At 39.8% G+C, this 12,183-nt stretch overlaps 1 protein-coding gene across 1 annotated transcript; it reads right to left on the reverse strand.

Annotated features, from left to right (window-relative positions):
• Positions 1–1,072: 1,072 nt before the first annotated feature.
• Positions 1,073–3,393, reverse strand: LOC133547596 (oocyte zinc finger protein XlCOF8.4-like). Its single transcript, XM_061893207.1, has 2 exons — positions 1,939–3,393; positions 1,073–1,862 (listed from the first exon to the last, which is right to left on the reverse strand). Exons 1-2 carry the CDS (start codon positions 2,996–2,998, stop codon positions 1,612–1,614), a joined length of 1,311 nt encoding a protein of 436 aa, XP_061749191.1. The 5' UTR covers positions 2,999–3,393; the 3' UTR covers positions 1,073–1,611.
• Positions 3,394–12,183: the final 8,790 nt, after the last annotated feature.

Genomic DNA, 12,183 nt, shown 5'->3' on the forward strand with positions numbered 1-12,183 from the left:
TTTACAAACACAACTTCATCACACACAATACTCCACTATGGAATTGTTCTTATATTAAAATGAGAAACAAATCCATCTTTGTACAGCAATGGTTTGAAAAAGGCATTTGGTCGCTGATGCACTTATTGACTGATAAAATATTTTATTATTAGAAGATTTCATTAAGTACGACCTGCAAACAAACACAATATTTTAAGCAATTATAAAGGCTTTTGTTCAAAATATTGTGATTCCTGTAAATCTTTTTTTTTTACTTCTTTACTATTTCTTCTTTACTGTATTTTCTCTGGAACAAAAAAAATAGAAAATACCCATAATTTGAAAGTTTCCATTCTTCCAAACGCCAAAGGGTTAATTTAAGAAAAAAAGCCCCGGATTGATAACTTTAAATAATTTTTAAGATGTTGTTTTGCAATTGAAGACAACACTTGTTCGTTCTGCGATAGGGAAACAAAATAAACACTATATTTTATGAATGAAATGAATGAATGAAATCCCTGTGAGACAATGTACAATATCGGCTTTCCCTGACATTCCAAACTTTGATTGATATTAATATTGTTTTGGGGATGTTGAAAAAGAAAAAAAAAATGTCTAAAACACAATAAGGGATCTTTCTGTGTGGAGTTTGCATGTTCTCCCCGTGAATGCGTGGGTTCCCTCCGGGTACTCCGGCTTCCTCCCACCTCCAAAGACATGCACCTGGGGATAGGCCCCTCCCACCCCCAAAGACATGCACCTGGGGATAGGCCCCTCCCACCCCCAAAGACATGCTCCTGGGGATAGGCCCCTCCCACCTCCAAAGACATACACCTGGGGATAGGTTGATTGGCAACACTAAATGGTCCCTAATGTGTGAATGTGAGTGTGAATGTTGTTTGTCTATCTGTGTTGGCCCTGCGATGAGGTGGCGACTTATCCAGGTTGTACACTGCCTTCCGCCTGATTGTAGCTGAGATAGGCACCAGCGCCCCCCGTGACCCCAAAGGGAAAAGTGGTAGAAAATGGATGGATGGATGTTTTTAATTCACAAATGTATGTTTGAAAAACAAAACCATCCTTCCACAAACAATTCAGACATTTTCTCTCACTTTTTATTGCATAGAGGTCTGGGGACATACATTTAAAATAATCACAACACAATTATCATAATACAAAAGAGAGTAATAAAGATAATAATAAAATGGATTACAGATTCCCAACAAATGATTCATAAAATCACACATTTTAAAATTGTATAAAAGACAACTGTTTAAATGATGTAAAAAGTAAATAATAATATGCTTCCTGAAGTGGTCCAGAAGATGTTTCAGATGTGAACCAGTACATATGTATATCATATAAAGGTGATAATCTATGGGATTATTAACAATTAGAAGTACAAATAAGTAATAATTTTATATTTCAAACTATGTAATCTATAAATGTAAAGATCATATTAAACAGATTGTTAGACAAACAACAATGTCACACATGTTATATGTGCTGATGTTGTTAGAAAGTCAAAATGAAAGTCTGGACAGTTTATTTCAAATCCTGCAGTTTCATTTGCTGCTGCTGTTCTCACCAGCACACTTGTGTTTCTTACACTGGTACTTAGAAGACAATCTTTCACCACACACACTGCAACTCAACACTTTCTCTCCTGGGTGTCTTCTCATGTGTGCTACAAGGCTTGATTGTCGACAAAAGATTCTGTTGCAGATTGAACAGGAATGCGATTTTTTTCCCAGTGTGTGTTCTCATGTGTCTTTTCACATCTGTACTTCTTGTAAAACCTTTACCACAGATTGAACAGGAAAAAGCTTTTTCACCAGTGTGTGTTCTCACGTGTCTTTTCACATCCTGACTTTGTGCAAAACCTTTACCACAGGTTGAACAGAAAAAAGGCTTTTCACCAGTGTGTGTTCTCATGTGTACTTTCAATTTCTGTAAAACCTTTACCACAGGTTGAACAGGAAAAAGGTTTTTCACCAGTGTGTGTTCTCATGTGTACTTTCAATTTCTGACTTTCTGTAAAACCTTTACCACAGGTTGAACAGGAAAAAGGTTTTTCACCAGTGTGTGTTCTAATGTGTACTTTCAAATTGTGACTTACAAGAAAACGTTTACCACAGGTTGAACAGGAAAAAGGTTTTTCACCAGTGTGTGTTCTCATGTGTACTTTCAAATTGATACTTTGTCTAAAACCTTTACTGCAGAGTGAACAAGAAAAAGGTTTTTCTCCAGTGTGTGTTCTCATGTGTCTTTTCAATTTACTAGGATATTTAAAGGTTTTGTGAGAGTGAGAAGATGTGAAGTGAGTGTTGTCAGTGTGACATGTCTTATCATCTTTAGAGTCTTCATCATCAGTGTCAGGAGAGTGTGACGTTGTGTCCTCACTATCTGATAGTGGAGCTAAGAGCTTGTCTGCTTGTGATCCTCCACAGTGGTCTCCATCAGCTTCTGTTGTCATGTGTTGTGTTGAGCTGCTGCTTGGAGGCTCCCCCCCTCCCCTCTCCTCACTTTCACCTTTCACCTCATCATCTTCACTCTTCACAGGGACACCAGTCACTGGGAACTCCTCCAACCATTTAGGCTGACTGATGCCCTCTTCCTCCTCTTCCTCTTTAATGTGCGGCGGCTCTTGGTCCTCCTCTTCCTCTTTAAAGTAGGGTGTCAGTGGGTCCTCCTCTTCCTTTTTAATGTGAGGAGTCAGCAGGTTCTCTTGCTCCTTAAAGTGAGGGGTCAGTGGGTCCTCCTCTTCATTTTTGATGTGTAAGATCAGTGGGTCCTCCGCTTGCCCTTTAATGTGAAGGGTCAGTTTAACATTATGGGTCTGTGGCGTCTCGCCTTCCTCTTTAATGTGGGGGGGATGTGGCTCCTCTCCTCCCTCTTTGCTGTGCTGGGAATGTGGTACCTCTTTTTTCTCGCGTATGTTGGGCGACTGTGGTTCCTTCTCCTGCTCATGGGGTAGAGGTTCTTCTTCAACGTCTGCGGGACAGGAGAAAACAAACATTCTTTAGAAAAGTCCAGCTTTGCTCAAATCAAACCAAATCAACTTTACTTATACAGCACATTTAATATTTACCACAAAGTGCTGTACAATAGGCAGGTTAAAAGATAACACAAGGGAAACTAGCAAACACACCACAACACAAACAAAGCCCGATAGATAATAAATAAAACATAGAAACAGGTTCACAGCAGGTGCATAATGGGCTGCCATAGCAAAATGGAGATCACAGAATGTTAAAGGCCATGGAATAAAAGTGTGTTTTTAAGAGTGATTTAAAAACAGGAAGAGAGGAGGCCTGTCTAACACTCAAAGTTAAGTTGTTCCAGAGCTTGCGAGTAGCAGCGGCGAAAGCTCTGTCACCGCTTAGCTTCAGCCTTGTGTAAGAGACCGTCAACAGCAGCTGACGTTACTGCCCCCCCCCCCCCCATTATCTAAGGGATCAGGTGGGGGTGGGGGGCGTGTTCAGCAAGGCCGAAGGAGGTCGGAGATGTATGTTGGAGCGATGTTGTTTAGACATTTGAAAACAAATAGTAGTTCTACTAATTGATTCGGTAGAACCCAGGGAGCCAGTGAAGGGACGCTAGTATGGGGGTGATGTGCTCACGCCTGTGGGTCTGTGTTAGCAGACGAGCAGCAGAGTTCTGCACGAGCTGCATGCAGGCGAGGGAGGCCTGGCTAATGCCTACATACAGGGCGTTGCAGTCGTCAAGACGAGTCGAGATAAATCCCTACGTACAGTAGTTATAAGTGCCGAGGGGAGGGAGAGCGACTTGGACTAAACAACATAAAATCACAGGGCCAACACTGATAAACAGACAACATTCACACTCACATTCACACACTAGGGACCATTTAGTGTTGCCAATCAACCTATCCCCAGGTGCATTTCTTTGGAAGTAGGAGGAAGCCGGAGTACCCGGAGGGAACCCACACATTCACGGGGAGGACATGCACACTCCACACAGAAAGATCCCGAGCCCGGAATTGAACCCTGACTACTCAGGGCCTTCATATTGTGAGGCAGACGCACTAACCCCTCTTCCATCCTGTAAACTCTGCTGGTACTATTCCAGAAGAGAGGCTACTATTGATAATGTTAAGGACGCTTGATCCAATAGTAGCAAGTACCTCCTTAAACACGCGAGGTGGGAGGGCATCTGCAGGAGAACCAGAGGGCTTCATATGACTAACCGTGTCCTTTAGAAAGGAAAAGGACACCGGCTCAAACTGATGGAAAACAGAAGAAAAGTGCAGAGGAATAGAAAGGTCCTAGGAAAGCTGAGATAAACTGGCTCTAGGTGACACAATTTAGTCAGTGAAAAAGTGGACAGAATTTTCACAGAATTCTGAAGAAGCATCAAAACCAACAGATTTGGGAGCATCAATGACAATGCTAATGGTCTTGAACAGAACTCTGGGGTTGTTACAGTTAGAAGCTATAATCTCAGATAGATATTTATTCATCTTTGCTGGAGGACAACATGCTCTCTTTAAAAATGGCAAAAGACACATGCAGCCTGTCTTTTTTCCATTGTTCTCTCTGCTCTCCTACATTCGCGCCTGGCCGCACGAGTGATGTCATTCAACCAGGGCTCAGGTGTGGGTTTGGCGCGGCGGAACTTGAAAGGAGGGATAGTATCCAGTGTTTGTAAACAAATAGAGTTGAACCCAGAAACCAACTCTTCAGTATTCAGACACACAGAGGCTGCAGAATTATCATCACAAAGATTCTAAAAAATGGAAGAGAAAACAGAGCAGGAGACCAAGAATTAAACATGCGAGAGCGTTGAGGCGGAGCGCACAATGTAACGGACACTGAGTGGGAATATCAAACAGGATCGGCATATGATCAGAGAACACAGCGTCGCAAACCATACGAGAGCACTAAATGGAGTTTATGCCTGCGTTCATGTGTGGAACCACACACAGACTGTACAAAGTTAAATGAGTCAGGAAGCTCCTGGAAAGCGACTCGTCTGGGCTTAGGTGTGAATATTAAAATCACCAGCAATAAGGACAAGATTATATTTAGGCAGGATTTCAGCCCAAATTTCAGAAAAGTCAGTTATAAAGTCTTCGTGGTACTTGGGTGGTCGATGGACGACGGCACACAGGACGACATCAGAAAGACCCAGTTCAAACATGCACAGTTCCAAGCTTGAAAAGGAGGATTGCAGGCGTATCAGACGGCATTTAAATTCATTTTTAAAAACCACTGCTAATCCTCCTCCTTTTCGACCAGACGACCGCGGAGAATAAACGTAGGAACACTCTGGAAGCAGAAGTTCATTAAGAGGGGCGGACTCACCGGCTCTCAGCCATGTTTCCGTCACACAGAATTGGTCAAGTCTGCGGGAAGTTCAGGATAATCGTTTTGTTTGTCAAAGATTTTGCGTTCACAAGACTGAACCTGGCAGGGGCCACCACGTCCAAGGCCGCAGCTATTCCAGGTGGGGCCCGACAGACAGCCCGCAGGTGGCGGGAATCCACCCCGCGCCTCCGGGGGCGGGGACAGCAGGAGCAACGGCGGCAAGTCTCATCCTCCAAACCAACGATATAGGAACAAGCCAGGAACTGATGGGATCCAGCGAGCATGGGTGCAGGAGGAGACCGGATACCGCACCATTCCTCCTTCGGGAAGCCATGGGAAGCCGGGCCAGGAGTGCCCTAAATTTCACCAGCTGGCCGCCACGTTTACTACGGCGCCGGAGACACTGCCGCTGGGGGAGAGGAACCAGGGGGCGGGAAAGGAAGGCAGGAATCCATGCAGGTGAAAAAGCTGACTTGGACCCCAGCAATTACACAGTCGATGCTTGTCCTGGACTGTGGTGCCGGGGAACCACACAGTGATGGAGGAGGTGAGGATGGACTCGATGATGGCTGAATAAAACTGCACCAGCATCTTGGTCGGCACCTTAAGTTACCTCAGCTGCCGCAGGAAGTACATCCTTTGCTGGGCCTTCTTCGTCATACACAAGCAGTGAGCTGACAGAGACGAAAATAGACGCAAACAACACAAAAACGAACAGAGCTGACAGCGAGACACAGCAGGCCAAAGCACATACTAGCGCCATCTTTGAAATACCTAAAACTCATTATTATATCAGCGATCAGAGACAGAAACTCTTCATTTAACATAATGTCCTTGTTTGATGCTTCAAAACAGCTCAATTAACACATAAAAAGGAAAAGTGAAATAACAGACGGACAGGGCTTTGCTGTTTGTAACACACACACACACACAGCAAAATGCGCTAATGTTAAAAGCTAATTAGCCTTCACCTCAAGCCAGGACTGCAAGCGAGCTGAGCTGCTGTTTGTTTCTAGAACGTCAACGGGCTCATAGTGATGTTACTAGTACAAACCTTGTTTCCATATGAGTTGGGAAATTGTGTTAGATGTAAACATAAACGGAATAAAATGATTTGCAAATCCTTTTCAACCCATATTCAATTGAATGCACTACAAAGACAACATATTTGATGTTCAAACTCATAAACTTTATTTTTTTTGCAAATAATAATTAACTTAAAATTTCGTGGCTGCAACACATGCCAAAGTAGTTGGGAAAGGGCATGTTCACCACTGTGTTACATCACCTTTTCTTTTAACAACACTCAATAAACGTTTGGGAACTGAGGAAACTAATTGTTGAAGCTTTGAAAGTGGAATTCTTTCCCATTCTTGTTTTATGTAGAGCTTCAGTCCTTCAACAGTCCGGGGTCTCCGCTGTTGTATTTTATGCTTCATAATGTGTCACACATTTTCAATGGGAGACAGGTATGGACTGCAGGCGGGCCAGGAAAGTACCCGCACTCTTTTACAACGAAGCCACGCTGTTGTAACACTTGTCTTGCTGAAATAAGCAGGGGGCGTCCCTGATAACGTTGCTTGGATGGCAACATATGGTGCTCCAAAACCTGTATGGACCATTCAGCATTAATGGTGCCTTCACAGATGTGTAAGTTACCCATGCCTTGGGCACTAATACACCCCCATACCATCACAGATGCTGCCTTTTGAACTTTGCTCATGTAACAATCCAGATGGTTCTTTTCCTCTTTGTTCTGGAGGACACCACGTCGTCTGTTTCCAGACCACAGAACACCTTTTCACTTTGCATCAGTCCATCTTAGGTGAGCTCGGGCCCAGCCAAGCTGGCGGCGTTTCAGGATATTGTTGATAAATGGGTTTGGCTTTGCATAGTAGTTTTAACTTGCACTTACACATGTAGCGCCCAACTATAGTTACTGACAGTGGTTTTATGAAGTGTTCCTGAGCCCATGTGGTGATATCATTTACACACTGATGTCGGTTTTTGATGCGGTACTGCCTGAGGGCTCAAAGGTCCGTAATATCATTGCTTACGTGCAGTGATTTCTCCAGATTCTCTGAACTTTTGATGATTTTACGGACCGTAGATGGTAAAATCCCTAAATTACTTGCAATAGCTTGTTGAGAAATGTTGTTCTAAAACTGTTCGACAATTTGCTTACAAAGTGGTGACCCTCATCCTTGTTTGTGAATTACTTAGCATTTCATGGAATCTGCTTTTATACCCAATCATGGCACCCACCTGTTCCCAATTAGCCTGCACACCTGTGGGATGTTCCATATAAGTGTTTGATGAGCATTCCTCAACTTTATCAGTAGGTATTGCCACCTTTCCCAACTTCTTTGTCACGTGTTGCTGGCATTAAATTCTAAAGTTAATGATTATTTGCGGGAAAAAAAAGTTTATCAGTTTGAACATCAAATATGTTGTCTTTGTAGCATATTCAACTGAATATGGGTTGAAAATGATTTGTAAATCATTGTATTCTGTTTATATTTACATCTAACAGGATTTCCCAACTCATATGGAAACATGGTTTGTAGTTGACTGGGAGGTGTTTATTATAATTTGGGGAGAGTCCGCTGCCTGATGCTTACCAGCTAAACACCTACCTGCTTATGACGACGGTGGACCACTGACTCCTTGCGCTCTGAATACACACTGCTGATTGGCTGTTACTGCTCTGAATATGAACTGCTGATTGGCTGTTACCGCTCTTTCTGTAACCAATCAGATGGTTTTGTGGGTGGGACAATGCTGGGTGCTGTGTAGAGTACTGACAGGGACAGGCATAACGAAGCGGAGCAGCTTGTTAAGGCTTTAGGTTAATATGTTCGTGTGGAAACTCATTCGGTACACCTCCGAACCAAACCGAAACCCCCGTACCGAAACGGTTAAATACAAATACACGTATACACAAATACATCCCTAATCTTCACCACTAAACCTTTGAAATATGCTGACATATGTGCTGCTAAGGTAAATAAACAGTAGCCATATTGAATGTTTGCCTTCATTTGACCACGTGAGGTAAGGAGGACGGCCTCTAGGTCACATGGTTACACCCCAGCAATTACATTGTTGATGATTGATGGGCATTCATTTTTAAATGGTGGTGTTAAAAAGCAAATTTATCTCCATCTTTAGTCCTAAATGTGGCCCCCGGATGAACATGTGTCACAAACATTTTATTAGATGATATGTGGATGTTGTGCTTACTTGGACTGTGATGAAGCTGTGAGGACTCAGGTGGTTTGTCTTCATGCTCTTCAGTCTTCACAGAGACAACAGTCAGTGGAAACTTGCTGACATCAGCCTCCTCCTGCCCTACAGGACACTCTCCCTCCTCTTCCTCTTTAAAATAAAAGGGCTGTGAATCCCCCTTGTCCCCTTTGAAATGTGAGGGCTGTGGATACTTTACAGTGAAACTGTCCCCCTGCAGATGAGGGAGACATTCTTCTTGGTGTCCAATCAGCTGATGGATGTCTACAGGACACAAACAAAACACATTTTAGCTCCTACATGCTAAGTATTAAATCGTACATGAAATAATGGGCTCTAGCTATTGAAAATGTTATTAATCAAGTGTTCTACGGGAAATGTTTCCGATTAATTGAGTAACTGGATAAAACATAGTGTTGCTTGGTAAAAGACGAACTTAAGCGACTATAAGACACTTCACTTAATAATGAACAGTCAATTGGTTTGAGATGGTATGAGATCAAGATGTCATCTTTAGAGCAGGCTGTTTTTTCAATAATCAATGCAACATTAATGGCTGCATCAACGAACACCGACATGAAGGAAATAGCAGGTCAGTATAGCTTTGACACACATATATAACTTGTCAAACCTGCCAGCTAGCAGGCTAGGTTTACAGCATCAGTAACCATGGTAACTGACTCTGAATTTGTCTTACCTCTCTTATTTTTGGAGGTAAAACTCTCGAGCTTTCCATACTCAGGACTTTGCACTTAACCTGCTCTCTGGAATTTTCCCCCGGTGACTGTGTGAGTTTTGTGTAAACATGTTGATACACATTGTTACAAACATCAACCTCTCATAAATATTGTGTGTCTGACAATGTCTCCTTCTTATGAACAATGTAAAACAATCAGTGCATCATCCTCACATGACAATTCATCTTCCTACAGACAACTTATTGAAGAATAGTGTTAATAATGAAATATAAAGTTAGTAAAGATGTGAGAGTAAGAAGTAAACAAACCTGTTCTGTGCAACACAACTTGATGTTTTTCATGTTGTCGCTCTTTCTCCTCTTTTGTTGGACTAAGTTCCTCCTCGTACTCTGCTGTGGTTCTTTGGCACATTTTCACACAATCACAACACTTTACACTCACACTTGATCTCTACTTAGTGATGTGTTTTGATCACTTCCGCCTCTCTTTGTTAGCAGCTAACAAGCTAAGCTAACTAGCAGGCTAAGCTAGCTCGAGAAGCATCAAAGTGCGCTCAGACTAATATAACCGGATGCAAACAGTTATTAACGATGTTTACTCTATTTACTAGAGTGTAATAAAGGACATATATGTGTACATGGAGGCACAGATTAAGAACATTGAACTGTGACGACTGCAATAACGTCTTCACCGTCAGACGCCATCTTGCTTTATCCTCGCCGTGTTTGGTTCGCGCTCAGTGTTGTCAGATCTCGCGAGAGAAACAAGTAACCAGCTCTTTTCCAAATCTCGCGAGAGGAATAAGTACAACCAGCTTTCCACCCCCGGTAAAACTATTTTATTATATACAATTTACTTCTTGTGAAAATAAAAGTAAACTCGTCCATTTCAAATTTTTCCCCCAAAAAACAAAACACATAATACTTATTTCCGTGAAAATATTCAAATATTTAAAAATGTTTTGAAACAAAAGTAGCATAAGGAAAGAAAAACAAGAAACAAAATTAATATTACACTCATGATATTATTTTTGTTTTTGATGGTAATCGTTTTTATAATGTATTTTAGAATGTGGGAGGTTTTCATGTTCTTTTAAAATTTCCTTTGTCGTTATTTATATTATATCCATCAATCTATATATCTATATATCTACCTCTCTCTCTCTCTCTCTCTCGCTCTCTCTCTCTCTCTCTATATATATATATATATACATATATATATATATATATATACACATACATATATATATATATATATATATATATATATATATATATATATATATACATATATATATATATATATAGTTTTTTTTTACTAAATAGTTGGCAGCAGAGGCTCCATGTATTACCTGAAGAAACATTTTGACTTCTGACCTTTCCACATTATTTCTCTCATCTTTACTGCTGGAGTTCAGCTCACTGAGGATGTAAGCTCCATTTTGCTATTTTAATTATTCATAAACAGACTAAAAACAAACCATCATTATCATTACTTCCTCATTTGTTTCACTCTCTACTAATTAAAACTATTCCAGCATGAAAACATTCAGGATGTTAGACATCCCCAAAAGTAACATTTTACTATTTTATTAATATCATACATTATTACATTTAATATTCACATGTTAATGAAAATGTGTATTTCCACTCAGGGATTATTAAAGTATTTCTGATTCTGATAATTAAATCACTCTCAAAAAGCATTTAAAGCTGAATATATTTTTTACCATAGGTCAGCTTCACAATGCTGGAATATTGACTGCTGATATTAATATTCTTCTACTGTTTACAATATTACACTTAACTCTCTTTTTTTGCTCAAATGAACAGGATGGAAGTGTCTTTAATTGTCACTACTGAGTGTAACTATATATAATTATGTATATAATAATCTTCCATTCTTCACCTTCATTACAGCTTGATTTAACTCTCGTCTTATTTTATCCAGAGAGAACTTGACCATAAAATAGATGGCTGCACGTCAATAAACTGTCACTAAACTTCAATAAAACTAAATATATCATATTTGGAGATTGTAAAAATGTAAAACACAAACAATGATGGATAATATTGAAATTAAAGGAATAAAGGTCATCACATTTTTATGAGTTAATATAGATGATGAAGTAAGCTGGACACTACATGTAAGTCATATAAAGAAAACATAAAAAAATGGAGTGCAATACAAAATAGAATAAAATAAATACTTATGAATATTAACTATAATTATTGTACCCAACTTTAGTTGAAGCATACATTGTTCATTGCATAAAAGTCTGGGGACATACATATAAAACAATCACAAAACAATCATCATATTACGCAAGAGAGTAAAAAAGATAATTAATAAAATGGATTATAGAGACCCAACAAATAATTCATAAAGTCACACATTTTAAAAGTAAATGATCTTGTATAAAAACAATTGTTCAAATGATGTATAAAGTAAATATTAATATGCTTCCAGAAGTGGTCCAGAAGATGTTTCAGATGTGAACCAGTAAATATGAACTAAGAGGGATTTATGAGTACTCAAAAGCAAAGGTATGAACACATGTAAAACAAATATGTACATCATATAAAGGAGTTCATCTATGCAATCATCTACAATTTGAAAAAAAAAATGCAACTCTTCATTATTACATAAAACATATGAAACAATATTATGAATAAGTATAAAAGTAAATTATGGATATCTACACTTAAAATGTTTACTGTAACTAACATATTTTATATACTGTTTATTCTCACCTTTTCAGTCAAAAATCTGTTCATTTTAAAGTCACAAATGTGTATAATAACTCATGTACTTGACTGAAATAAAAGCACTAATCTGAAATGTCTAATCTATAAATGTTAGATTCATAATAACATTATTGTACACAAACAACAATGTCACACATGTTATATGTGCTGATGTTGTTAGAA

The sequence above is a fragment of the Nerophis ophidion genome, unplaced genomic scaffold (genome assembly GCF_033978795.1).
Source record: "Nerophis ophidion isolate RoL-2023_Sa unplaced genomic scaffold, RoL_Noph_v1.0 HiC_scaffold_132, whole genome shotgun sequence".
In the NCBI taxonomy this organism is placed as follows: domain Eukaryota; kingdom Metazoa; phylum Chordata; class Actinopteri; order Syngnathiformes; family Syngnathidae; genus Nerophis; species Nerophis ophidion.

Bases quoted from the DNA above. Each gene is read 5' to 3' on its own strand.
- LOC133547596 (XM_061893207.1), bottom strand. From the start codon at position 2,998: ATGTTTGTTTTCTCCTGTCCCGCAGACGTTGAAGAAGAACCTCTACCC. The intron at 1,863-1,938 runs GTTTTACAGAAA...CCTGTGGTAAAG, and splicing joins CTGTTCAACCTGTGGTAAAG to GTTTTGCACAAAGTCAGGAT.